Source organism: Epargyreus clarus, unplaced genomic scaffold, assembly GCF_041222505.1.
Source record: "Epargyreus clarus isolate Ecla_fem2 unplaced genomic scaffold, WU_Ecla_fem_2.2 ptg000035l, whole genome shotgun sequence".
In the NCBI taxonomy this organism is placed as follows: Eukaryota; Metazoa; Arthropoda; class Insecta; order Lepidoptera; family Hesperiidae; genus Epargyreus; species Epargyreus clarus.
Window position 1 is genome coordinate 515,338 of NW_027332240.1, and position 26,921 is coordinate 542,258.

The following is a 26,921-nucleotide window of genomic DNA, read 5'->3' on the forward strand; positions in this document are numbered from 1 at the left end:
TATCATATGTATAGTAGTATGCGTTGTACTCATATGTATAGGTATATGTGTAGTAGTATGTGTGTGTATATGTGTAGTGTATGCATAGTAGGTATGGCTATGGAAAAAGAGAGGGTAGTGTCTACCCAGCCCAAACAAAATAAAACTACACTGTATCTTACGTTTATTAAATACTAAACTGACTATGTACAGTATTCCTGTAATTGCTATTATAATTACATTACAAAACTTCCATTCTAATCAAACGGAAACACTACAGCAAAATATATATTAGAGCGGTTAAGTAGATCAGGGCTCACAGCCTTTCAAACGGTGTTGACTACAGGACCGCGTACCTTTAACCTTAGAGTATTGTCAAAATAGACTCCCAATACACATATAGGAACTGTCTATCAATTTGCACTTGGCTAGCGAGGTGGACTATGGTCTAGTCCTTCTCATTCTGAGAGACCCGTGCCCAACAGTGGGAAAGTGATGGGTTGTTGATGATGATGATGATGACACATATTCTTTCCGCTACATTAGTCATATAGATGCAACTGACTAATATATCAGTCACAAAAGTTACCTATGATCTGAACAAGGCTTTCAATCTGTGATGATCTGATCTGGTCTTGGCAATAAAATCCAGTAGACCCTTTGATTTGATTAGTCATTGTGGTGACGTTTAACAAACTTTAGACTTCATAAATATTCACTGTGCTCAAACAACATGGTGATTCGAAGGTTTGCTGAAAGTGCTGTAATGCTGCATAATTACACATGGGATATTTTAAACTGAAGGATTACCTCGCCTAGGCTTAGCGTCTATGACGAACTAATTGAGGAACAAATCAACGCCAAATTGTCCTACAGATACTCTTGTAAAAACCTATAACGTATTATCAAGGTGCCTTTTGTTCAAATTAGTCTGTAGACCGGTTTTGCAAAATGTTTAGCTACTAGGAGTTTATTTGGTTACTGCTCTATGTATTTAACTTAGAAGGTTGTTAAATGATATCTACATAGGAATTTGGAACCTTCGAGAATACTATTATTAGACTCTTTCATAAAAAATCCTTATACAAGACAAAAAAACTTTTGCTGGGTTCCTTATATTGGCTTTTCCCGCCTTTATTCCGTAATACATAATGTTTTCTAAATTCCTACACAACTCTATTAAAGTAATAATAAATATACACAATGATAGTTATATATTAAGAAAAATCTGTTCAAGCATCATGTCAAAACTCATAAATAAAACGATGAATGCATTGGGGTCATCCACAATACATATTAATACTTAGGCTTCTTTTTAATCTACGTATTGAAGCCATCTTGTAAAAACGTGGATAAATATGATGTACATACGGAACCATAAACAGATTTAGTCTAGTAAGTGTCACTTATAAATTTATCTTCCTTGGAATCCACGTCATCATCAAGTTCCTTTTCCACTGCGTAATCTAGGGCATTCAATAAACTCTTTTGTTTCTTCGTCATTACTTCCCCTCTTGATTTATTTATTACTTTATTATCTAGTTCTATTTCCCTTGTAACATCGCTTAAGTTTGTATTTTTAACTTTATTTCTGCTTGTTCGAGTAACAGTTTTAAGAGTTGTTGTTACCGGGTCTACTACAGGCTTCCATCGTCTTACTTCCTTGAAATTCTCTTCAATCCAATCTATGTTGGCTTTTGCGTCGACTAAGAAATTGTCATTAATATTATCATTTGACTTAGATTTACTTCGAAATGTGGTGGGATACTCGGTGGTTATTTCTAACTGAGCGGTTGCAGTGCTAGTAAAAGTGGTACTATCAATATCATCATCAATTCCCTTATTTGTTAAAAGTTCGTGACTTCCACTTTTACGAGCGGACTTTGCTTCGTCTCCGTCAAAGGGTTTAACGGTGGAGGAATCTATGTTTTGATCTAACATATCATCTTTTTGTTGTGAACTTGAATCTTTAAAAGACTTGAATTTCTGATAAATCTTTTCGTAGTCATAATCGTCAACCTCTTCGTCACCATTGGCAGGAGTTGGTTTTGTTGTTTTTGTGGTTATTTTTTTTGTTGTCACAATGTTTTCTTCTTGTATAGGTTTTGATTTGTAATATGTATTATCTTTCTTTGCAGAATTGGTTGGACTTGCAGTTCTGGTGACAAGTGTTCTATCAGGCACATATTCGAGTACTTTTTTCCGAATAGGTTCAATATCTGGTGCACTTTTGATAGCTTCTATTAGTAAGTCTATACCGTCATTAGCTACAGAATAAATGAAATATCAATAAATTATATTTTACTAATTTTAATAAATATGTTATACGTGATAAAATATGATTATGTAATATTTACTATAACGAATTATGTAAAAATGTGTGATTGCAGTCCTCGCCTCGGCCTGCAAACTCACACTTGTCAGAAAAAAATTTTTCGTCCTCGTATTGTAATGTACTATTCTCCATTTATATTAAATGATAGACATATACAAAATATTTTAAAATAATTGTACTTACCAGGTGGACTATTTGGCGGTGCATGCCTCTTTAACAAATATTCCATTAATATTAATAAGTATTCTATGGCATCGTCGTCTCCAATCGTATCCCTCTTTCTGCGGCCTCGGGAATTTAATTTTTCAGCTAACACTTTTAGTTTTCTTATATTCTTAATAATATTTTCAGAATTTGCTTCGATTGCATCAGTTTTATTATATTCTGGGTAACTATAACTGTGAATTTTAGGTTTTAAACTATTTTTAGCTGTAACATTGCTCTCAATATTATTTAACATTGTATAAATCTGATGAACAAATGTGTTTTGGAGAATATTGTAATTTAGAAGCATTTTCTTCAATTTCTCTAGTTTTTCCTTAGTAGTGTCTCTGTTGTCTTTAGTTGCATTCATTAATTTGTAATTAACGTTATTTCTCATTGTAGTGTCAGTAACTTTAACATGATTTGTGTTATGATGCTTAACAATGTCGATTATGTCTTCTAAAACTGTCGCGAAATTTCCCATGGACTTGATGAATACGTGTACATTTTCTTTTATGTACCTTATTTGAGTTCGTTGATCATTCGATAACTTTGTAACAATTTCTTCATTATTTTTCATAATTGCGTCAAGCTTGCCGATGTCGTCATTCGAGTCTTTAAACTTACTTACTTTGGCACTTTCATTGGTACTTATTTCTAATATTTGTAACAATCCCTTAATTATTCTTATAGTTTTTAAAATAGTCTCACTTTCATTACGCAACAGATTAATTTTCTGTCGCAATTTATTTTTTTCTTTAGAGTGCAATTTACAATGTCCGATTTTTTTATGATCAAATTGCGTTGGGTCGAAGTTGTCGTCATGTAAATTATCGCTATGATAAATCTTACTCTTCATGCTTTTATGGAATATTTTCTTAAATAGACGCTTGATTTTGGTCATGATGGTATATCTCTTGGGTTTCTTTACAGTTTTTGTTATATTGTTTTCATCTGCACCGATCAGTTTTTCTAAAAGTGTCCGAAATTTACAAGTGTGATTAATATCCTTATATTCTAATTGTTCAGTGATTTTTGTAAAATTTCTGTCGTTTTTGGCTATAATTTCTTCTTTACTATTATTTCCTTGTTCATAATCTGTCAGTTCGGGCCTGTCAGTATATGGCATGGATTTGGTAGATAAACTGGGACCATCAGTAGTTATAATAGATACATCTTCAACCATATAACTAGTATTATTGTCGTTTTCAAAACTTATACTAAAATTATTAATCGACAAAGCTGGTAAATTAGTAAAGTTAACAGTATCTGCGTTATTATAATGAGGAGTTGTAAAGTTCTTCACATCATTAAAAGTTGATCCGGTATTTATTATGATATCATTTTCCTTGGACGTTTTATTGTCAAGTATAATAATTTCTGTTTCCATATTCAGTGGTATTGGATATACTGCGAATATTTCATTTGCATGAACAGTTGTAGTAGGAATTTTGTTCGTGAAATTGCTGATAAAATTACTGACTGTCTTATTTTCTTCATCTTGCCGATTATTAGCCTCATCTAAAATAATATAAAGCTTTATTAGTCCTGAAAAACTATGCAATACTTAACAAAAGTTTTCCTAGAATTGTTAATGATTTTTATAGAACAATTGTAAACCATGATTGCAATAAAGAATTGAGTATTGAAAAAAAAAAAAAAAAAAAATTATTCCCACTTACCTTGATAATAGTTAGTAAAATTTAAGTCAGTTATGCTTTCATTATAAGCCACTTGTCTCTTATTTCTGCCATTATTATTTTGTTTTCGATTTTGTTGCTTATATGTTATTTTCTTGCTCGATTTTTTGTTATTTTGATTCTTATTAACCATCGCCTTTGATAAATGTTTTGCTCTAAACATGTGTTTGTTTTCCATACTCTTCGCATACCTCTTACTTTCATGTTTAGGCGTTGAACGTTTATTTACTACTTTGCTCGGCTGCTTGGAAGTACTGTTTGCTTTTTTCTCAAAATTCTTCATCATTTTCTGCACAGTTGACATGAATTGCCTAACGACTTTCTGGGCCACTTCTACTGTGTTATTTTGGTTTACTTTGACTTTACTTGGATTAATTTTAAGAGGTTGGCTAGTTGAGATATCTTTTTTAATAATGAGAGGATTTTTAGTTACTTTAGTATTGTTTGGGATAGATTTCCTTGCTTGAAGCTTAGGTTTTGGCTTTCTAACAGGCGCGATTTTTCTTACTTTCGTTCCTTTGACTGGATTGATCTTGTGTTTGTTGACATTCGATTGTTTTGGTTGGTTCCTCGATTGTTTTACTTGGTTCCTTCTCATATTAGGTTTGAAAACCGGTTTTTTGGTAGTGCGTTTTGGAGGATTTTTTGTTGATTGGGATGGAACCGACTTTTTGGATTTTGACCGCCTCCTAGAAATTCTGTTTCTGAGTGGTGTTTTTTGTTTCTTCATCTGTTTCTTCCCGTTTTCTGGAATCAAATGTCTAAGTTTAACCCGAATGGATTTACTGAATTTATTCCCCTACGTTATAATAATAATAACGCTTACTGTCAGGACAAAAGCTTAATATGTGACAATCCCATCGGCCATTTGCATCACAATCACATACAGTACAGCCGGTGCACCAGTCAACTGTAAATACAATAAACATATTTTAAATAACAACAAAACCCAACTGCTTTATAATATAAGCCTATATCAATCCTACACTATGAACGAACCCAACAACACGTCATATGTAAAAGTCTGTGAAGTCTTTTGAGACATATGTACAATGTACATACGCTCGAATAACATTACCCTCCGCGGCTTAGGTAAAAAATCTATCTGCAATAAGCGGATATAACAATGCATTCTTCATCACATCACCATTTATAAATAACATACTAATCTAACGTACCTACTATTACTATTCCAATATTGACCTATTTTTTTTAAATATTAATATAATTTTAAGACATCAATATGCATTATTTTAAGTAATTACTTCAGTTAATCTATTACATACAGATCGTAGTAAATATACTACTGAAATAAGTAACAAAAATATCTTCGTATAGTTTTTTCCATACCTGGAGGACATCCATCGCTGAAGCTGGACTCGTAAGGCTTGCATTGTTCCGGGGACTGCTTGTTGAAAACTGAAAAATACAAATATTCAATAGAAAAGCCGTCATGGCCCATGGGACCTCTCGCAGTTATGAAACAACGAAACTGATGGTTAAGCTTAAAATATACCTACTTATGTTCAATTTAAAATGTGTACCTATTACTCTTTAAAAAATAACCCGAAGAACGCCGATACCGGTATCTCGTAGAGGTCCCTACATTTTTTAGTTCCCACATTAGTTTTGCTTATTTTTGGTATTGTTGTTATAGAGGCCATAATACACACTCTGTTAAAATTTCAAATATCTATCATCATCAACATCAACCCATTACTGACCCACTTCTGGGCACGGGTCTCCTCTCATAATGATTAGGCCATAGTCCACCGCGCTGGCCAAGTGCGTATTGGTAGACTTCTCATACCTTTAAGATTTTTTTTATATTAATCTCTCAGGTATGCAGGTTTCCTCACGATGTTTTCCTTCACCGTCTAAGCAAGTGATAATTAATTTCTAATACGCACATAAATTTGAAAATCAGAGGTGCGTGCCTGGGATTTGAACCTCGGACCCTTCGATCGAGTGGCCGCGTTTCTTAACCACTAGGCTATCACTGCCATCAAATATCAAATAATCAAATCAAATATCTATTTATTACGATTAAATCGTATAAGAGGACCCTATGAAAGATGGATTGACAACGGTGGCTTAGTAATGAGGTCCCCTTACCCTTTGAGTATGGAGCACCAAACAGTTGTACTATATTTTTTTATTATGTAACGGGTACTCACGATATGCGTTTTTTATTGCCGATATTTCGACCCAGTTGCATGGATCGTGGTCACGGCGAAACTGATATGAAACCTAGAAAAGAAAAACGAACTAGACGTAGGGTAGATAGATTAATCTACCACTAGTACTTGTCAACGGTTTCTCCCCTCCACCTCAGTTTCGCCGTGACCACGATCCATGCAACTGGGTCGAAATATCGGCGATAAAAAACGCATATCGTGAGTACCCGTTACATAATAAAATGTCTCAATTCCGCGATAATATTAGTCTAAAATCATAAGTTGTACTATAGTGGTATGAAGACATTAGTTAGGTACATGTAAGATAGGAAGTATTTATGATTTAATCGACTAAGTAACATCCTGCTGTGGCGGTGTAGTTTAGTGCTAATAGGATTTCCTTTTCCAAGAACCGTTGTTGTGATATACGATTTCTCTAAATTAAATGAAGGTAGAATCCTTCGTTAGTCAGTGGCACTGCCAGACCTTCTTTCTAACTATTTTTATAATATAAGAGTAACGGATGAGCATGCAGTCCACCTGATGGTAGATGGCCGTCCATGGATATGACACCTATTTCTGCCTAATAACGGCAATGTTAGGCGCTGCTGTGTTCCGTTTTGAAGGGTGTGGTAGGGGAGACAGACTTTTCCGGGGCGTTCCGGCTTAGTCCTCAGGGGTCGCGGCGCATCTGTGGCCGACCTCAGGTAGGAATATCTAGTCCTATCTGGGGGTTGATTACAGATTTCCATGGGCGGTAGTAGTCACTTACCATCAGGTGGATTGCATGCTCGTCTGGTACTCTTATATTATAAAAAAAAATCTATAATCAACCCCAGGTAAGATAGTTTGCTATCTCAGGTCGGCCACAGATTTGCCGATGCCCCTGAAGACTAAGCTAGAATGCCTCGGAAAAGTACAGATGTATAAAAAGCCTCCGTTACCACACCACACTAAAATTATTATGGTTCCACAGTCAATGGGTAAAAACGGAACCCTATTACTAAGCCTCCAAGCCCCATGCTGTCTATCCATTTACCCTTAAGGCATGGAACCTAAAAATTAATGTCGCCTAGGTGTCTAGGCCTTGTGGAGACAGAGCTGACCACAGCAATGGAACAGAGATTTGGAAGGTGGTAGAACCCTTTGTGGCTCGACTCCTGCGGCACCACCGTCACACCTATTTCTCCCTAATAACAGCAGTGTTAGGCGCTGCGGTGTTCCGTTTTGAAGGGTGTGATGAGGGAGACAGACTTTTCCGAGGTGTTTCAGCTTAGTCCTCAGGGGTAGCGGCGCATCTGTGGCCGACCTCAAGTAGGAATATCTTATCTTATCTAAGGTTGATTACAGATGTCCAGGGGCGGCAGTAGCACTTACCATCAGGTGGATTGCATGCTCGTCTGCTACTCCTATATTAAAAAAAAACGTTAAAAGTATAGGCAATTGCTGTGTGCAGCAAAGTAAAAACACTTACATTCCCTTGCAGCATCTCGTACGAAAATCTCACCCAAACTTAAGGGACTTCGGCGTACCCTTGTGTCTCTGAAAGAAAAAAACGTATTATTAACAAAATCTTAAAAAAACGTGACATAGAAGTTTATGGTGGTAAAACCCTTTGAGGGTCAACTGCAGTCATCACCACGACTGTTTATAATTGATAACAGGAATGTCAAGCGTTGCTGTACTCTGGTGTGAAGGGATAAGGGAGACATTCTTATCTGAGACGTTCCAACATAGATCTCAAGGTAACCGACGTCAGTTGACGTCAAGTTCAAAACGACCGATATCCTATCTGGGTTTAATTATAGTATGTTCATGGGCAGTAGCCGCTTATCATCAGGTGCTCGTTTGCTGCTTCAACACAATAAACCAATATTTTTTATTTTTTTTTTATAATATAAGAGTAGCAGACGAGCATGCAGTCCACCTGATGGTAAGTGGCTACTGCCGCCCATGGACATCTGTAATCAACCCCAGATAGGATTAGATATTCCTACCTGAGGTCGGCCACAGATGCGCCGCTACCCCTGAAGACTAAGCTGGAACGCCTCGGAAAAGTCTCTCCCTTACCACACCCTTCAAAACGGAACACAGCAGCGCCTTACACTGCTGTTATTAGACAGAAATAGGTGTGGCGGTGGTGCCGCCGGAGTCGAACCACAAATGGTTCTACCACCTTCAAAACATACATAAATATACAAGATATAAAGTAAGTACTCACTTCTTCCCAGCCTGATAACTCTTCAAGTCGCACCGCCGGTTCTCTCGCTTCCAACAGATGGCGGTGCCGTCGTCCTGGCAGAAGCAGAGGAAGCACAGGGGGTCGATGGCGTTCGCGGCCGCCTCTTGCCGGAAGAAGTACCCCTCATCAGGACAGGACGTGATGTGTCGTGTCACGTATCTTGTGTCTTTTGGGATATCTGGAATTAAGAAAACCTTAGTGACTTGACTATCCGTAGATATCAAATGTTGGCGTAAGTGGTAGCCTAGTGATCGAGGGGTCTGAGGTTCAAATCCCAGGCACGCACTTCTGACTTTTCCAAGGCTATGTGCGTATTCGAAATTAATTATCACTTGCTTAAACGAATGAAAACACCGTGAGGAAACCTGCATACCTGAGAAATTAAAAAAAAGGTTTTCAAATGTATGTGAAGTCTACCAATTCGCACTTGGCCAGCGCGATGAACTATGGCATAATCCTTCTCATTCTGAGAGGAGACCGACAGTGATGGGTATTTGTTGTTGTTTTGACCTCGGAAAGTCCCAGGTTCAAATCAATAAACTTGTTTCTTAAAGGCTATGCTAGAGAGCCTTATATTAATTGCTTCGTGTAAAAGTCTTTACCTTGATTTGAAATGTAGTAAATCCTCAGCGGTATTAACAAATTTATTACGCCTTGGTTACGCCTTTGCCAAAAACAATCACTCAATTACATCATAAAATGTAATGAATAGATAATCGGTCATAATCAATTACATCAGATCACAAACTGAAACAATACTACTATTTGTAATGTAGTACGACCAACAATGACGTCATTACTTATTATCCTAGTCTGGTAGTATACTTCGTACCTCTTCTACCGAAGGAAAGAACCATGCCTAGAGGGAAAGATGCAGCCTATATAAAGTAACACATAATACTATCCTTACTTCCTTACTAATATTATAAATCCGAAAGTAACTCTGTCTGTCTGTCTGTATGTCTCTTCTTCACACCTAAACCACTGAACCGATTTTAATGAAATTTTGTACAAAGATAGTCTCGAGATGGCGAACTAAGATCGATTAATCGGAGAATCAACCCTTTGGACCAAAAACTCGATTATTTTAACCGATATTAGTAAGGATTGAATCGTAAACTATGCATTTGATCAAGTGATGATCTTTAGCAAAGTTGTTGTCCATCAGCCCACGAAGGTTTCAGACGGTTTGTACGACCAATATTCGCCAGATGGCGCCACTGTCATTCCAATGAACGAACGAATTTTCAGTTTTATGTATGTTAGTATGTCATATTATTTTGTTTTAAACGCGGGCGAAGCCGCGGGCAAAAACTAGTAAACTATAAAGTCCCTCCCTTCTCTATCTTGGATGAAAACATGAAAGGGTCGAAGGCATGTGCATATACATAGACGATATAATAATAGAAAAGTATTCTATGATGTGAGTTACAACCATAGATAAGTATAGATATCTTACGGCCTTGTAATTGAACGAAGCCATTAAATGGCTGTCATATACGTAAAATTGCTGACTGTTTGCCCATTACGTCTCCGACTGTCATGGTTTAATTTACGCGGAACAATGCCGACATGTACAGTTAAGTGGTGCAAAAACAATACGAAATCGAAGAAAACGTGCGAGAAATATCGTTTAATTCGTAAATGCTCATAAAAACTACATTTTTTTAAATATTTTTCAATCACGAAAGTAGATGACAGTGACAATTTCAATTGTCCAATAGGTTACACTTTCTTGTTAGGAGTGAGTAATATTTACTAATCTATGGTTCAAGTATAAACAATAACAAAATAATTATTATACTAAGTAATCATAATTATCAAAGATGAATGCTGTAATGTAGGTGGTAACACATTTAAAAATATGAAGCTCAGTTACACCATACTTAAGTTATTGAAATAGAGAAAAATACCGACAAAAACTTTGTCTACAAACTATGTATGATGCATCCTATTCTTACAAGTCCTCTCCCATATCCCTTTCAACCCTTATGAGAGAGAAAGATTACCGACAAAACCATTTCCTACATATTGTGCTCACAAATCCTCTATCATCTCTTTCAACCCCTAAAAAGTAAATAAACTCAAAATCTTACCGCTAGCCACCGCATGATGGACCAGTAAGAGCAAAGCCAGCATTCTGCCAACTGTGAGATTATGCGCAGGCGCGTAATATTTGACGAAACGCGAGCGCGCCGCTGTTTGTAAACATTGTGAAAATTTTCACGTTTCTTACACAGGCACGGATTTGGCAAACAAGATCGTTTTTTAAATCATCATCCATCTGCTTTCGGCACTGGATCAGCGTGGTGGAATATTCTCCAGGTTTCGCTCAATTGTACTCAAAGAAATTTGGCGACCTTTACTTACTTACTTTCTCTTCTTCTAATAAAGAAGATTTCAATTGATTTGAAGGATTTACAAAAATTGTATTCATAAGCGTTATTGTCGTAATGTTATTTCTTTGATTACATCCAATAGCTAAGATTTAAATAAGATCTTACATCTTAAAATTGATTAATATTCGACTATCTACAAACAAAATTTTACTTATGTATTGCTGTACATAACTAGTTTTTTCCCCCTCCTTCTGAAATTCACAATCTATAACAACCAAGAAGCTGCTAAAAAGAATAACTCTACCACATCAGAAAATCTTATCGTCTTCAGTAAAAGAAAGTACATTTTATAAGGCTTTCAAATCCGCCCACCGCCTGAAAAAGGCACATTACACAAACAGTAGCATACCAGCGTCGCTATGTTCGGCGCGTCCTGCGTCCTGCTCTGCGCGGCTGGTAACTTGTTTATCTTTGTTGTTACTACATCCTTCATACCTGCAATGGTTTCTGCATCTTCTAACTTCCTTCTTTTCTTCATACATCAACTAACTTTTTACCCGACTGCCAAGGAAGGGTTATGTTTTTCGCGCGTATCTTGTATGTTTGTCTTTCTTTATTTGATCCGATCTAACAAACGGCTGGATGAATTTCAACAGTTAAAGTGTCATTATATTTGTCTCAATGACCCGAGTGTCCTTAGATAGGTGTTAGTAAAAAAAAATCAAAATGGCGGATTTTTGGCGCGAAATAGTAACACATTTAAAAAAAAAAGTTAACCGAACCTATCGAGTAGGGTATCAAATGAAAGGAAATTAAACGGAGATTATAAAAACATATTTGTATATATATAAAACAGTAAGGTGACTGACTGACTGACTAACTAAATGCCTTTTTCATTTTTCTGAAATCAACGTACAGCCTAAACCAAGGACTTTACAGTTCTGAAATTTTGCACACAGGTTCTCTATATAGCTTGAATAAGTACTAAGAAAGGCCTTTTGGAAATTCTACCCTTAAGAGGGTAAAATAGGGGAAAACAGTTTTTTTGAAATCCTTTAATTTTGAAGCAAGTAGTATAAAATTTTGTATTTGGCTTTCTGGATAGGAACAAGGACGCACTTATTTATCCCCCTCCGAAAAATCAACCCCGTAGAGGGTAAAATAAGGGTTAAAAGTTCATTTGAACTATCGTCAATTTTGAAGCAAACACTATGACATTTTGTATCAGGCTTGTTGGATAAAAATAATGAAATGCTACCTCTAACAAGGTAAAATAATGACCGAAACTTTGATTTACTGAAGTTATATATTTTATAGACCGTAAATGGTGAATTTTTTCGCGAAATAGTAACACGTTTTAAAAAAGTTAACCAAACCTATCGAGTAGGGTGTCAAAATAAAGGAAATTAAGAGGAGATTACACATACATTATATAATATATCTTATATATAAAATTCTCGTGTTAGTTACCGTACTCCTCCGAAACGGCTTCACCGATTTTCACCAAATTTTATATACATATTCAGTAGGTCTGAGAATCGACTACTAATTATTTTTTTACACCTAAGTGATAAGGGTTGTTCATCCTTAACATTTTTTTATTTATATGGCAACAAGCCGGGTCAGCTAGTACATATATACTCGTATATACACATCGAGATGACTGTCTGACTAAATGAGAGAGTTGATGTGCCAGAGATCAACGCAAAGGGAAACCGCTGAACTTAAGCGTGCTGGAATTTTACACATACGAGTAGGTTCTTTATATAGCGTAAATGAACACTACGAGGATAAAATAAAATAGGATAATATTGTTTGAACATTTTTTGTTTTTGAAGCAGACACCTACTATGAAACTTTGTATTTGGCTTTCTGGATAAAAATAATGAAATGCCTATTTCACTGCTTTTGGAAATTCTACTTCAGCCTTTTTGGTGCAGTCGGGTTTTTGATTTTTTAAATTAATTACTTGTTCTTTATTTGGCGTTAGTTATCAGTGGCCTAGGACAACGAGGTGAAAAATTGTAAACCAAGTAAAGTTTGATCAGTACCCTTAGTATGAGTTTTTACGTTTTTACATACATTGCCAATCAGTTCTGATACAGTCCGCTAGGGGCGATGATTGGGGAAATGTATGAGCTTTACGTGTTTGCAAATACAAAAACAGTCATTTTTGTAAAAACGTAAAAGCATACTAAGGGCACAGGCCATACCACCGCCATATCGTTTTATGAAGCGTAAAGCAATGCTTTTTTCAGTGAAAGAATATGGAGGCCGACTCGCCTACATCTAAGGATCATTTTAGTCCTCAAGATTAGTAATGTATGTATCAGTTTCAGATGGAACTTGTTCCATATGGAGTTGTTTAAGCATGTCCACAGACGACAGTGAGAAACGATTACGCCTTCAATTTTATTAAAAATATGTATTTATTTATTTATTTATAGCACCTTATTGACTTTTTCTATTATTAAAAAATCCTTTATCAATATTTGAATCATTTCATCCACAGTTGCCCTATCAGAGCAAGCCTTCACATACCTAAAACCATGGGATCCCTTCCGTCGATCCAACACTGAATGCGAAATGTGTTCCAATAATCAATGTTTCGTCACAAATGACGCAAGATGTGATTACTACGCTGAATCTAGTAGAGTTTTGTGTGATGGTGATGAAGAAGGACATACGGGAGAGGACATTGATGATGTATTGGATAGTAATGGTGAAGATAAGCAGCTCATTGGTAAAATCGATTCTATGATGTATGAACTGGTTGATACAGGTACGTCAGTATGTTTTAAATAAAATAATTATGATGGTGAAGAAAAAAAATGGTGTCACTCGGGTTCAAACCCTAGCCACACAAAGATATCTAAATGTTCAATTTAGATTTCTGTTTTGGGTCTGAGAGTTTGTATGTTCGTTCTATGTAAGTTTTTAAAGCATACATTTCTATAAAATATTGCAAACTTTTTTGCAGCGACTTCGACATCAATGTTTAAGACTTGTGTACCTTTCATATCCCAGTATACGGATTGTACTGAAGGTAATAACACAATATCTAAAGGATTATGTATGTGTTTTGCTTATTATACTAGATTTTACCACTTTTATACTACCAGTACAGATAAAAATAAAAAAAAATGAATAATGTTCATGCTTCATTAGTCTCAACTTAGTTATCTTGTATACGTGAAAAAACCCTATAAAACTTCGATAGAGTGATTCAGGAAACGTGTGGCGCCATCTTTTGTGGAGTTGTGTAAAGTCACCTAAAATATTTTAATCCTTTTTACAAACAATGTAACATTATTACACCTACTGATATTTATTACACCAAAGACGATACTATATAGAAATATGATGCATGTTTTTCAACACATTTTGGTTTCAGAGAACATCTGTATAGGCTGCAAATTGTGCACATGTAATGAGGAAGGTAGATGGGTTTGTACCAAGAGGCAGCAGTGTAGACCAGGACCGAGAGTGAATGTGGACCATCGGGTCATTGGAGTCGTCGTCGACAGTCTGAATAGGAGTAAGTGGTAATTTGCAGTCCTGACCAGCATGTCTCCAACTTCCCTTTTACTTCTTCCATGTCATAAGACGTTTATTTATAAATGTGTATGTGAATCCGCTTAAAGCTAAGCAGTGTATATTAGTATGATTAAAAAAAATATAATTTAGTTAATTGATTTACAGAAAGAAAATCCCATAAAAGAGATAAACGATCAGCTGATAATAAAGATGCAAATGACGAGAATAGAGGCAGATTGTCATACGAGGAAATTTCCGAATGGCTCTATGACATTACCGCAGCGCCGCTTAATTTCGAAAAAAAGAATATTGATACCGTGGAAATTGTAGAAGACCATAATAGTAATGTTACAGCAGACAATGGATATAAGGATACTGGTGACGATACTCTATCAACAAGTATTCGTACTAACAGTGGTGACCACAATGGTAATGGTAATATCACAACAGAAAATGAGTATAAGGATACTAGTGATGATACTCTATCAATAAGTACTAACAGTAAGGACAAAATTAACACTATTTTTTAAAATATTTAAATTTTCAACATAATTAAATTTAATTTATTTATTTTTAAGGATCAACATACTACACTACAGATACAGTAATGATAAAAAATCCAAATGATTTTGATATGCTGGAATTTAATGACATTCTTGAGAGTTGGGCAGGTGATATGATTACTGACAAACCGATAAACGAGGTCGAAGCAACTAAAGATTACATTAAACGTAAGGAAAGACCCCACGACGATTTAACAGAATTCGATCCTGTACGTTTGGTAAAACGAGACACTCAATTGGAAACAAATCAAACTCAACTAGACAGAGAAATTAATTCCACTAGAGATATTTTTGCAAATGTACCGATTATCAAAGATGCCTTATATGGATTAAGTAAAATAATTGATGAAAAAGAAAAAGAACTTGAAGAACTTCTCCACATTCAAGAAAATTTGATAAATATTGCAAAGTCATATAATTCCAGTATTAATACCAATGATACTAATACCCAAGATAATCACAATAATCATCAAATTGCGATATACAAAATTGACTCATTCGATAAATGTTTGACTAAATTAAAACATGACATGTATAATGCAATAGAAAATATTATCAAAACAGAAATATCGAGGAATTCATCAAGTCTCTCAACAGAATTAAAAGTGTTATTGAAAATGATTAAGAAATATATTTTTCATAAGAATCACAGCGACCATGATGCAAATGATAATATGCTATCGTCTCAGGAGAGCAAGCAAGATTTACGAAAACATGTGCAAATAAATCGCAATTATGAAGTATTGGATCCTATAACATATCTGAGTAACATTTTAGAAGAAATAAATAAAGTGCCCACAAAACCTTTAAACAAGCTGTCGCAACATGTACGAAAAATTTTGAAAAGGGTCATAATACAGTTATATTTCAACGATTTTGCTATTATTGATCTTATTGTTCAGGAGACTCATTATGATTTTCGTAACTATCTGGAAAGTATAGGGATAAAATGGGATAAAATGTTGCAGGACATTGCAGAGAGTAACATTTCAGACAAGTTATATAGAACTAAATTGTTATACTTAACGCTAAAAACTGATATTAGCAAAATAGAAGACATGATATCTGTATTAGAATTTGCTAAAAATAGACGCATGACAGTCACTAATGGTGCAGGTATAGAAAAATCTATTGTGAAAATCAAAAACAATTTAAAACTAATCGATAATAAAGTACAAGAAATACTAAAAATACAAAATGTTAAGAGGATGAAAAAAACTACAGCCAATGAAAATAATAAATCAATAAAAAAGCTATCAATGATGCAAAAACTGAAAAAAATGTTTCAAAACTCAAGAAATGAAATCAAGAATTTGTTACGTAAGAAAGTTCCAAAATCGGAAATAATGAAAGAAATAGCCAAAAAGAAGATTGAGGAACTAGAGAAACAAAGAATGTTAGAGTATCAGAAGACTATGAAACAATGGGAGGAGAAAATAAACGTAGGTCCGGGAAGGAGAAAGAGGTCTGCGTGGGGATTCCAAAACTTTGTTGACCGTATGAAAAGCATTATACCAGGTTACCTAAAGAAGAAAGTGAAGCCAGCAATTCATTCTAAAAAGAAGCGTAATAAAACACGTTCGGCACAACCACACGGTAATTAATAAAACTTATTATTATCTTAACTTATTATTTTCAACTTATTTTTGGATTAAATAGTAAAGTATGTCACGGTCACTGTACTTAAAAATTTCTTTAAAACTGTTCTCTTAATCGGCCTATATAAAAAACCGTGGTAAAATGGGGCGGGGCTATTCTAGCTATTTATACGCTCTGGGCAAAAAATAACTATTTGCCGCCCTTTTCGATGACTTATTACAATAAAATCTCGTGATGTGGACATTGAATTTGTAGACTATAGAAGTAGTTCGATGAAAAATCATCATCATCATCATCATCATCAACCCATTACTGTCCCACAGCTGGGCACGGGTCTCCTCTCAGAATGAGAAGGATTAGGCCATAGTCCACCGCGCTGGCCAAGTGCGTATTAGTAGACTTCACATATCTTTAAGATTTTTTTTTATATATCTCTCAGGTATGCAGGTTTCCTCACGATGTTTTCCTTTACCGTTTTAGCAAGTGATAATTAGTTTCTAATACGCACATAAATTAGAAAATCAGAGGTGCGTGCCTGGGATTTGAACCTCGGACCCCTCGATCGAGAGGCCACGTTTCTTAACCACTAGGCTATCACTGCTTATATGAAATGATGAAAATGAAATCATTAATAAAAAGATGAAAAATAAAAATCATTAATAAAAAGACGTTAATAGAATTTATAACATTGTCAATTAATTTGCCGCCCGACACAATTTTCAGGCTTGTGTAAAAAAGTAATACAGTATTTTTATTATGACGGATCGTGTTAATGTAAGCTAAGAATTGTTCGTTTCTTGATATTTAATATGGTGTTATGTAATGCATGTGAAATTATAATTCCAATCTTTTCAGGTCGGAAGAGGAAACACAAAACAACCACTGTGAGAACGTCTCACAAAGATCGTGTTAATCATAACAAAACTTTCAAGGGATAGATATCTGATGTTTTGATATGAAAGTGACCTACATTTATTTGATGGCTTCAATCATAAGTATCTACAGACATTCAAAGACTGGCACGACGTCAAAAAACATATTTTTCTATAAATAGATACGTTCATACATTGTATGGGACGATATGGTTTTGGTTTTCCACGTGCCGCGTCTGACAACTATAATTTAGATTTAAATGCACAATTCTTAACAAAGCTTTTGACATCTATAATTTGTTTTAGTGTTTATGTTTTTCCTTTGTGTTCCTTTATTAAGTGTTCAAATATAGTGTCGTTTGCGATTTTACTTGTTTTATTTGTTGGTTCTAACTGTAAGTCTTTGACTTGATTTTGAATCAGAAAAAATACAATAAGCGACATTCCTTTTTAATTTCTCATATTTATTGGTACAAAAGTATAAAATCATAACAATGTATAAGAAAATTATAAAATTATTAATTTTCACTCTTTGAGGTTCCAAAGCTGTTTGATAAAATAGTCTTGTGTTAACATTTTTATTTTTTTGTCATCTTCAACTTTTATTATTGGTTCCTTAAAAGCCAGTAACTTTGGTCCCTTGGGTTCTGGTGACATTCTACTGTTGACAGGAACTCCATAGTCTAAAAAGAAATTAAGTGATTAGAATACAACATAGATTACACTGAAGTATTAGAAGTCAAATGCCATTTGTTTAAACGGAGATTGAAAACATCGCGAGGAAACCTGGACGCTTCAGAGTTCTTTGAAAAAATGTCTAAAGATTATGATGTCTGCCAACTCGTATTTGGCCAACGTGTCCTTTAGCCTAAATCACACTGAGTCCTCTGTCCAGCAGTGGGAAGATACTCGATTTATTTCTCATATTAACTACAATATACGAAACATTTTATCAATAAACAAAAAAGTAATAAACATAAACCTTACCAACGAATTTATTTCGTCCTTTATTCTCTTTCTGTTTAGTTGTTGCGAAAATTTTAAACAGTTCCTTTGCTAGAGGTATGTTTCCACTTTCTATGTAAAATATTATACGTTTAGCTATATTATAATTGGTATCTGAATTATAATCAGTGTCACTTGTCTCTTTGTTTTTAATATAAAGTTTCAAGCGATTAATTATCAACTGATTCAAGATTTGATCTCTTCTTAACTTGAAATTATTATTTTCAGTCGAATCTGTTAATTTTGACATCATTAACGGTTTCTTAGATTCAGTTAATAATCCTGTTCTGGATTTTTTATTCTCTACGAAATTATTAGTTTTCGGTTTTCTTACTTCCTCAAGGACTTTCTTATTAAGGTTTATATTCATGGCAGCATTATCTACGAACTCTTTAAATTCATTTTGTTTGTCTACTGGTAAGTTGGTGACTGTTTCTATCGACCCTTGAATATTCTCCAGCACATCTGTATATTGCTTAACATCAGCGTGAAGGGTTTTTAGTAAAATCAACTTTTCTGAGGGAGGTACACCTGATTGAATGGCGAAATTTTTATATGAATGACTAGACTGTTCTACATTATCCATTAGTTCTCTAAGCTCTGGGTAAGTTTTTTGTTTTTGAGTTAAATATCGTCGAGAAGGTGGCTTATGTTGTTTATCTAGACTCTTTATCGCTCGCTCCCAAACAACGGCAGATTTAGGGCGTGGAGTTACATTAGTATTACTTCTTCTGCTTGGAGGCATAAATTTCATTTCCGCTTTTAATGCTTCTATGAAAGTTTTTATTTTATTGGTAGGATCAATAGTTTGTTTATTTTTGAAATCATTTGATTCCCCGTTGTCAGCCTTTAAAATGTTATATATACAAGGAAGCGCATCTGCTATGTTAATTTTGCTGTTTGGTTTAATTCCATGTTCTGTTTGAAGTTCGATTAAGTCTTGTAAAATCGTTTTTAAGTCGTTTTTTAGTTTTTCCTTCACCGATTCTTGTTTTGTTGGTTGTGGTTTTAAGGAAGTTCTTAAATTTACTGTCGTTGTACTCCTTATAGTTGTTGGGTTAACTGTTGCTGTATTATTTGAAGTAGAACGAACTTTGGGAACATCTGGCTTGTCATTTATTAAATGCAAAAGGTCAGCAAATGACTTGATTTTGAAAAATTCGGATAAATTATACAGAATGCTGCCTTCAACATTGGAAAGTGGTGTAACAACAGGTTTGTGGAGATGCGAAAAAAAACAGTTTGGATGTCTTTCAACATTACTTAAATAGTCCATGATCATTCTATCTTTAGTATTAATGGTCTTGTTGCCAAGGTCAATATTAAATAGTTTCTCCATATTCTTCTTTGCAATATCATCTTTCCTTAGCAAGTTGTAATTTTGTAACTTTTTAGTAACTTTTTTCTCGCTTTTGTTTGGGCTTAACAATTTAGTAATTTTTGCTAACAAGTCACCAAATAGATTCAGTGATACACTTTCGTCTGTTGAAAGATTTTCTCTTGTATCTCTTACAAATTCGTGATTACTAGGTGCGATTTGTGGATTTTTTATATCATTCAAACTTTTCTGTACATTTTCATATTTCTTTATCAAATTTATAACATCATTGATCTTACTGATTGCATCAGCAGTTGCTTTTCTATGATTTTCTAAGCTACCATGCCTATTTTTGTCTTTAGGTATATTAAAATCCGCTCCTTGGTTTGTTTGTTTTTCAGTACAATTATTGTTATCCATTTTATTTGCTATTTCTTCAAAATTCGTACATAACGAAACGTTTTTAACTTCTAAGTTTTTATCAATAACGTTAGATAACTTTTCTAAGGCATTCTTCAAAAACATTTCTTGTCTTATACTTAGAGGTTCTTTAAATAAGCCTAGTAAGTCATTTATTTTCTGATGTTTCAATTCTTCAGTTTCAAAAGATCCGTCGGTAGCATCTTTTTCCATGTCCCATAGCTTGTTTAACAAGTTACCAGCAATAAACGCCATTGCTGTTAACGTATCATTTTCTGGTGTAAACGTAATGTTTGACAGTGGCGTTACACTTTTATCTCCTATAATTTCTTTACCATGTGCCAGCTCGTTCACTACTAACTTTGACAAATCTCTATTTTTTATATTTTGTGAATAATTGCCTAAAATTTTGTGTATTTCTTCGTGGGTCAATCCGTTTATTGTTTCCTCTAGGGGATGTTTGGAATCAACTTTGTTTTCTGCGATGTGATGCTCAAATTCATGCGGTTGATTGTACTCAATATGTAAAGTAGGATCAGATGCGTTGTAGTGTTCTGATAGCTTCGTTATATCTTTTGTGCTTATTTTCCTTGCTTCCAAAGTCCCAGAATTGTTTGAATTTTTCAGTGTATCTGCAAACATTTTGTTGTGAATAATTTAAACCGACACTTTTATAGGAATTTTGCGATATGTTCTATAAAATTTATGACTAATTATGTTATTACCTTCATCAATTTCGTCGATAGTCTCATAAAATTTTACAGTGCCATTTTTGTCTTCAGCTGACCGCTTATGTCTTGATAATAGAACTCTTAATTCTTCATCAAAATCAAATTTGACAGCTGGAACTAGACCAATAAATATAAATACAAGTCCAATATGTTGAATACTTATTAAAATAATACTTACTTTGTGCAATGTCAACGCTTAATTTGTATTTGTGTAATTAACAAATCAGGGTAGTTTCCCACTATAGTATTATCAATATCCTCTTTCTAATTTGAAGCTATGTTCATTTTAAAGTAAATTTTAGCGAAATCGAAATTGAATCAGCAAGGTACCATAGTGTGAACCTATCCTCAATAAATAAGCCCATATTGTGCCAGCGTGCGATTTTAATAAGAATGTGCATCAGTGATTTTTTCTAGACACTTTGATAAGGTACCCTGAAAAAATAACATCAAATTAAATAGAAAATTAGTCATTATTCCTTATATTTAAGCAATAGTCGATAAATTTTGTCACTCAAATATTTTTAAGATAGCAATGGGTATTGCTGCTGTAGAAGCACGGCAAGTTTACATCTCAAGGTTTACAACCAATTGGTCATCATGATTCTGGCACCCTCACGCTACCCTTATAGTCTCTCCACCAAACGTCTGACAAAATTTATGGAGGATCCCCAAAAAAGCAAGAATAAAAAGTGCATTCAGAATATGTGTATCGTTTTACCTAATAGCAAATCGTCATCTGGGCTTGGAGGTGGAGGTACATGTGACCCTGGACCTTTCTCCTTTTTCTTGATCCCTAAAACATTCATTTCATAATGACACATCATTTTATATACCCCTTTACGAATAACATTAAAATGTCTATGTATGAGATGAAATGATTTTTTCCCTGACTGACACTAACCTTCTATAAAAACCATTTTAGTAGTTTGATCTGTAGTAGCTCAGTTTCGATAAAAACAACACTACACAGTCTACCTACCTACTACTGTAGTGTTGTATACTATAAGTCCTACTTTTTCTCCCAATAATACATCAAAAACTAAAATACGCCTGCAAAAAATTAATAGCAATCTCAAAGCTTTGCTATGCAATATTAATATTGCTATATTGTATGAGCAGGCGCAACATATTTCTCAAATCATTCGAAGTACCAAGTACATATCTCACCTGTATAGAAGCTGTCCAATGCGTTGTCCAGTACTTCATCATCTACTGGTTCACTCGTACCTTCCTTTGGACAGGAATCAACTGTCTCACAAAACCACTTGCCTTCTTCGTCACAAGTGCAACGAGTACACTCATTACATGCATTTGCTGTAAAGAAACATATATTTATATAAAAGTAGAAAACTAGCCTGCAGTCCTCCTGATGGTAGGTGGCTTCTGCCGCCCATGAACCTCTGTAATCAACTTCAGATAAATTAGATTCATACTCGAGATCGACAGATACGTTACTACCCCTGAAAACTAGGCTGGAACGCATCGGAAAAGTATGTCGTCCTTACCGCACTCTTTAAGCCGGTCTGACACGGAGAGGGTACCGGGTTCGATTCCCGACCAGACAGATATCTAAATATATATAAGTCAAAGGAGACTGACTGACAGTGATCTATCACCGCACAGCCCAAGCCACTGGACGGATCGGGCTGAAATTTGGCATGCAGGTATATGTTATGACGTAGGCATCCGCTAAGAAAGGATTTTGATCAATTCTACCCTCAAGGGGATTAAATAGGGGATGAAAATATTATTAAAAAAAAAGATTTGATTTGATTTGATTACTTCGTAACGCGAGCGAAACCGCGAGCAAAAGCTCGTCTAACGATAAATTTAGATTTCTATTTCTAGCTCTGGGTATTTGTCTATGTGTGTGTCCATGGCACCCACGACACAGATAATCCTAGTGTGGAGCTGTGAGTGTAGAAAGCGTTTTATTATTATTATTTATTAATTTTAACGATGTGACTTACCCTCAGAACAATCAGTATATTCCGATACATATGGTATACATATCGATTCATCGGCTCCACCCACTGAAAATATATCGATTATTTATTAACTTTACAACTAAAACAATAAACAATTTCTCTAACAAATATAGCTCAAAAATGATCGAATAGATTTTTTATTATTTTCACATATAAATTAAAGAATGGTTCCTAAGAATTAATAATAAAAAACATATACCTACTTTATCCTTATGCTCGATATAATAAAACGCAAAAACTAAAATTCACTATTTCTTGTGTAAACAGATAAGGAAATCAGTCCTTTAAGTTTTGTGAATTATACCAATTTGTACTTGACCACTTGGTCTAATTCCTCTTACTCAGAGTAGATTCGTGCCCAGCAGTGGGACAATAATAGTTTGACAAAAAATTATAGAATATTCATAATAAATGCGATGGTGCGATGTGCATAAATTACATATCGTCGTTGCGTGAATTTGTATAGAAGGAAATTATTGAAAAAAATGTGACTTATAGTCTGCGCCAAACTTCTAGTCCGCTCTGATGTTGTTGAGCGCAAGTTTAGTTAGCATATACCTACTCTGTAACGTAAGGGCATACTAAACCAGCTATATACCCGTGGGTGAGAGCGGGCAGCGGCCGGGAGCTGGGGGTTCTCGCGCTGACTTCGTCCCGCTAATATCTACAATTTGCTATTGCGACGCGATTCGTTTCTATATTCGGAGCGGACTAGCAGTTTGGCGCGGACTCTACCTAGTCTATTTTCTATACCAGTTTATGTGCTTATTAAAAAAACTTGTGATAGTTAAAAAAATATCAAAACGTGCTTCAGTGCAGCTGAAAAGAAATGTGCATGTGCTGTCTTCAATATAAAATTCAAAATTGAGAAATATGTGCATATTAAAAAGTGATATTGACGAAACTCAAATATTTTTATAAAACACTTTAATTAAGTATAAAAATGAAGAAAAATATAAAATTATAAAATTGCACTGAAATTTCAACACATCACAAAATTCACTTGTTACACTAATATGCACTTGAAGCACAAACAAACACTGATAAAACTGTATTATTTTTTCTCAATTATATATTCTTTCCTCTTTATGTCGATTTAATTAACATATTCAAAACTCCATCAAAATACACTATTATATGCAGATCTAGATATGTGCTACTTTATTTCAAGTATATTTCTAAAAATGTTCTATTCTTTTTCTTAGAATCTCGTTAGTTCCCTATCTTCAAGGTCTTACTTCTGTCTGTCTTAATCTCAATATTATTTTGTACTTCTTTTAAATCAAAATTGATCATAGTAACGGTAATACAGTCGCACATAACCAAATTATCTTTTCGTTTCTACTTTTACCAATCAATCAATTACTGATTTTATTATTCTTCAATGTAATTTTCTAAATATTTTTCATGAATTATTTTTACAATATCTTCTTAGTTATCAACATTAGAATTAAGAGACATTAACATTCTCTCCAAGTTATTATTAGCATCCTTACACTTAAGAGATCTCTTTTTATCATCAATTGTATCCATATCATCAAAATCATCAACTTCATCGATCTAATCATTATTAACAATGAAGTCCACGTAGTCACCCATCGGGCTTCCAGCCAAGATGTTCTCCTTCGGCACCTTTCGTCTCATCAACCGGATCTTGTTCCGAACCTGCTCATGGAGGTTCCGTCGGTGGCCATCAGGGTGGCCGCAGCACAGCGCATCGCCTCCTGCAAACCAATCTTTTGTTTATAACCCGAAATGGAATACAAAAAACTAAATCAATTTGTTTAGGTAATTTTAGATGACGACAATTTTAGTTAGCAAGAGGCGACACGATGGAAATTCACACTTCATTATTGAAGAAAATGTAGTTTTTAATACGCGAACATATTTGAAATAATCTGTTTCTTTTCAGAGTTTCTTAATTCTAGTTTATAAATATCCAGGTAGAAAAATTCGTGTTAAAATTCATAGTATATTTTTCTGTACGTTGGTAGTAATGTATTTTATTTCAATCACTTTATATACAGACACACACAACACAAAACACTTATACATAACTCACAGGTAACACAAACATATTCATAAACACGACTTAAATATTCTATCACAGTAAAATTTATCAGTGGCCAGACAAGAAATAAGAAAAAGTGAACAAATTCAGATTGCATCGTAAAGCACCATTTTACAGCAGTCATAACTACCATTATCCATGAACTCATAGAGTCCTGCATCCATGGTCCTTCTCAATCTGTACGACAGTTGCCTGAAGTAAGCTGGTCTGTCTTGTTCGAAGAGTTGCCTGTATCTATCTCTCGCAGCGTTAGGAAACCGAATGATTCGGAAATACTCGCAGAACACAGGATCCCTGGCGATGCAGCCAACTCCTCTGCCATCCAGCGAGCAGACGCAGAAGAAGCAGACATTCTTATTGGAGTAGTCGAGGAGAGAGTCGACGTCACTAGCAACATCTATGTCGGTGTCGTTCGCATTGATACTGTTGCTGTAATAGGACCTGCCGCGTCTGCAGCTGGCCTTCGCCTCGTAGGGGATCTCGTCGTTGTGCCAGATGTAATCTGTAGTTTAGGTACATGATAAAACGTTAAAGGGTACGTAAAAATATATCGGTTCTTCAGTTACGCAGGACTTGAAGATTTTGTACAATGAAGATTTTTATGGTGTATAACCTAAGCAAAAAGCCTATTCAAAATTACCTAATACTACGTACAAAGTTATTTTACAACAATTCCTCGTACTACAGGCTTTAATTCAATTAAATTCTCCAATTCCTGACACCCTATGTTAACACTAAAAGACTGTAATTGACAAATAATCTATTAATTTATTGCGGATCGTTCATAAACCTAGTGAAAATACTATTTACTAAACATACTTGTATCTAAATGATTAAGCACTTTGACTAGTAAATTTTGTACAATTAAAGACAGCACATTTCGATTTCTTGTCAGCTGCTCACGAGCTTGTACCGACCTCTTCTAATCCTATGCGATAAGGACCTTTCATGGGAAAATGGCACATTCCTCTCAAACTCTTCCTTAATCATGCTCATCCTGATACATTCATTGACATTCTTAGCTGGTCTTCTGCTGCAGTACTCATCCTTTCCTTCTACAGAACACACACATACTACACAGTTCTCATTATCGTGCTCAAAGTTCATGTGTGATCTTCTTAAATCCATTTCGTCGTCATCTGATTCTGACTCTTGTAGAAACTGTCTTGGTTCCTCAATGCGGATAGTGGTGCGCCCAGGAATACATTTTAAACCGAATTCTTCTAATTCGTGTTCTTTTGGTAGGACGCGATTGTACATAAAGTCTAGAAGTCGTTAAGACGTTAGAATGTATTAAATACTGGTCTACTCTCTAAAATATCTTCTTGATGATAATTATTGTAATTCTAACAGAATCTTATCATTTCTCTTATAGTTCTGTCAGTATTATTATCGTTGCATTCTGAAAATATAGGAATGGCAAACGAGCATGCAGCCCACCTGATTGTAAGTGGCTACTGTCGCTCATCTATCATCTTTAATCAACCCCAGATAAGATTATATTCCCACCTGAAGTCGGCCACAGATGTGCCGCTGTAATGTCTCGGAAAAGTATGTCCCTTTCAGCCTTCAAACCAAACACAGCAGCGGTAACAATGATGTTTTTAGGTCAAAATTGGTGTGTCGATAGTTCCGCCGGATTCGAACCACAAAAGACCTACCACCTTTTGTGCGATGATGAAAATGACGTCACTTACCAGCTTCCACGTGCCTCTCAGCCACCAGCAGAGCCACAACCAGCACCAGGATAACGTTCATCGTTGCAGGATGAAGTGGCTTCCAATCACTGACTTTTATACGACTTATCGCCTGAACACACTCAATGATACATTCCATTA

The 26,921-nt window shown here is 34.9% G+C and overlaps 4 protein-coding genes across 7 annotated transcripts; 1 reads left to right on the forward strand and 3 right to left on the reverse strand.

Moving 5' to 3' along the window:
• Positions 1 to 657: 657 nt before the first annotated feature.
• Positions 658 to 10,783, reverse strand: LOC140756653 (uncharacterized). Its single transcript, XM_073092199.1, has 8 exons — positions 10,734 to 10,783; positions 8,617 to 8,815; positions 7,870 to 7,937; positions 5,569 to 5,637; positions 5,045 to 5,128; positions 4,201 to 4,965; positions 2,498 to 4,039; positions 658 to 2,246 (listed from the first exon to the last, which is right to left on the reverse strand). Exons 1-8 carry the CDS (start codon positions 10,774 to 10,776, stop codon positions 1,372 to 1,374), a joined length of 3,645 nt encoding a protein of 1,214 aa, XP_072948300.1. The 5' UTR covers positions 10,777 to 10,783; the 3' UTR covers positions 658 to 1,371.
• A 558-nt stretch (positions 10,784 to 11,341) lies between these two features.
• Positions 11,342 to 17,914, forward strand: LOC140756508 (uncharacterized). 3 transcript variants are annotated; one of them, XM_073092025.1, is made up of 7 exons: positions 11,342 to 11,432; positions 13,489 to 13,758; positions 13,957 to 14,022; positions 14,371 to 14,514; positions 14,679 to 15,014; positions 15,092 to 16,672; positions 17,531 to 17,914. In XM_073092025.1, exons 1-7 carry the CDS (start codon positions 11,396 to 11,398, stop codon positions 17,611 to 17,613), a joined length of 2,517 nt encoding a protein of 838 aa, XP_072948126.1. In that variant the 5' UTR covers positions 11,342 to 11,395; the 3' UTR covers positions 17,614 to 17,914. The 3 variants fall into 3 exon arrangements, with proteins under 3 accessions (XP_072948126.1, XP_072948127.1, XP_072948128.1); XM_073092026.1 differs by having other exon boundaries at positions 14,679 to 14,948; XM_073092027.1 differs by having other exon boundaries at positions 14,679 to 14,942.
• Positions 17,915 to 18,072: 158 nt separating this feature from the next.
• Positions 18,073 to 21,386, reverse strand: LOC140756703 (uncharacterized). The gene is made up of 4 exons (XM_073092257.1): positions 21,383 to 21,386; positions 21,016 to 21,138; positions 18,535 to 20,922; positions 18,073 to 18,230 (listed from the first exon to the last, which is right to left on the reverse strand). The coding sequence occupies exons 1-4, from the start codon at positions 21,384 to 21,386 to the stop codon at positions 18,073 to 18,075; spliced, it is 2,673 nt and encodes an 890-aa protein (XP_072948358.1).
• On the reverse strand, positions 21,375 to 26,855 carry LOC140756622 (uncharacterized). 2 transcript variants are annotated; one of them, XM_073092169.1, is made up of 6 exons: positions 26,781 to 26,855; positions 26,001 to 26,348; positions 22,995 to 23,057; positions 22,192 to 22,338; positions 21,743 to 21,817; positions 21,375 to 21,456 (listed from the first exon to the last, which is right to left on the reverse strand). In XM_073092169.1, exons 1-6 carry the CDS (start codon positions 26,839 to 26,841, stop codon positions 21,422 to 21,424), a joined length of 729 nt encoding a protein of 242 aa, XP_072948270.1. In that variant the 5' UTR covers positions 26,842 to 26,855; the 3' UTR covers positions 21,375 to 21,421. The 2 variants fall into 2 exon arrangements, with proteins under 2 accessions (XP_072948270.1, XP_072948269.1); XM_073092168.1 differs by lacking the exons at positions 21,375 to 21,456; positions 21,743 to 21,817; positions 22,192 to 22,338; positions 22,995 to 23,057 and adding exons at positions 24,498 to 24,736; positions 25,214 to 25,585.
• Positions 26,856 to 26,921: the final 66 nt, after the last annotated feature.

Coding starts and splice junctions, on each gene's coding strand:
- LOC140756653 (XM_073092199.1), bottom strand. CDS start 10,776: ATGCTGGCTTTGCTCTTACTGGTCCATCATGCGGTGGCTAGCG. Junction 8,816..10,733: donor CCATCATGCGGTGGCTAGCG/GTAAGATTTTGA, acceptor TCTTAATTCCAG/ATATCCCAAAAGACACAAGA. Junction 4,966..5,044: donor ATTAAGCTTTTGTCCTGACA/GTAAGCGTTATT, acceptor ATTTGATTCCAG/AAAACGGGAAGAAACAGATG.
- LOC140756508 (XM_073092025.1), top strand. CDS start 11,396: ATGTTCGGCGCGTCCTGCGTCCTGCTCTGCGCGGCTG. Junction 14,023..14,370: donor GTATACGGATTGTACTGAAG/GTAATAACACAA, acceptor TTTTGGTTTCAG/AGAACATCTGTATAGGCTGC. Junction 14,515..14,678: donor CGTCGACAGTCTGAATAGGA/GTAAGTGGTAAT, acceptor ATTGATTTACAG/AAAGAAAATCCCATAAAAGA.
- LOC140756703 (XM_073092257.1), bottom strand. Junction 20,923..21,015: donor TATCGACGAAATTGATGAAG/GTAATAACATAA, acceptor AAATGTTTGCAG/ATACACTGAAAAATTCAAAC. Junction 18,231..18,534: donor AGGACGAAATAAATTCGTTG/GTAAGGTTTATG, acceptor ATTTCTTTTTAG/ACTATGGAGTTCCTGTCAAC.
- LOC140756622 (XM_073092168.1), bottom strand. CDS start 26,841: ATGAACGTTATCCTGGTGCTGGTTGTGGCTCTGCTGGTGGCTGAGAGG. Junction 26,349..26,780: donor TGAGAGGCACGTGGAAGCTG/GTAAGTGACGTC, acceptor AACGACTTCTAG/ACTTTATGTACAATCGCGTC. Junction 25,586..26,000: donor ATCGCATAGGATTAGAAGAG/GTCGGTACAAGC, acceptor CCTAAACTACAG/ATTACATCTGGCACAACGAC.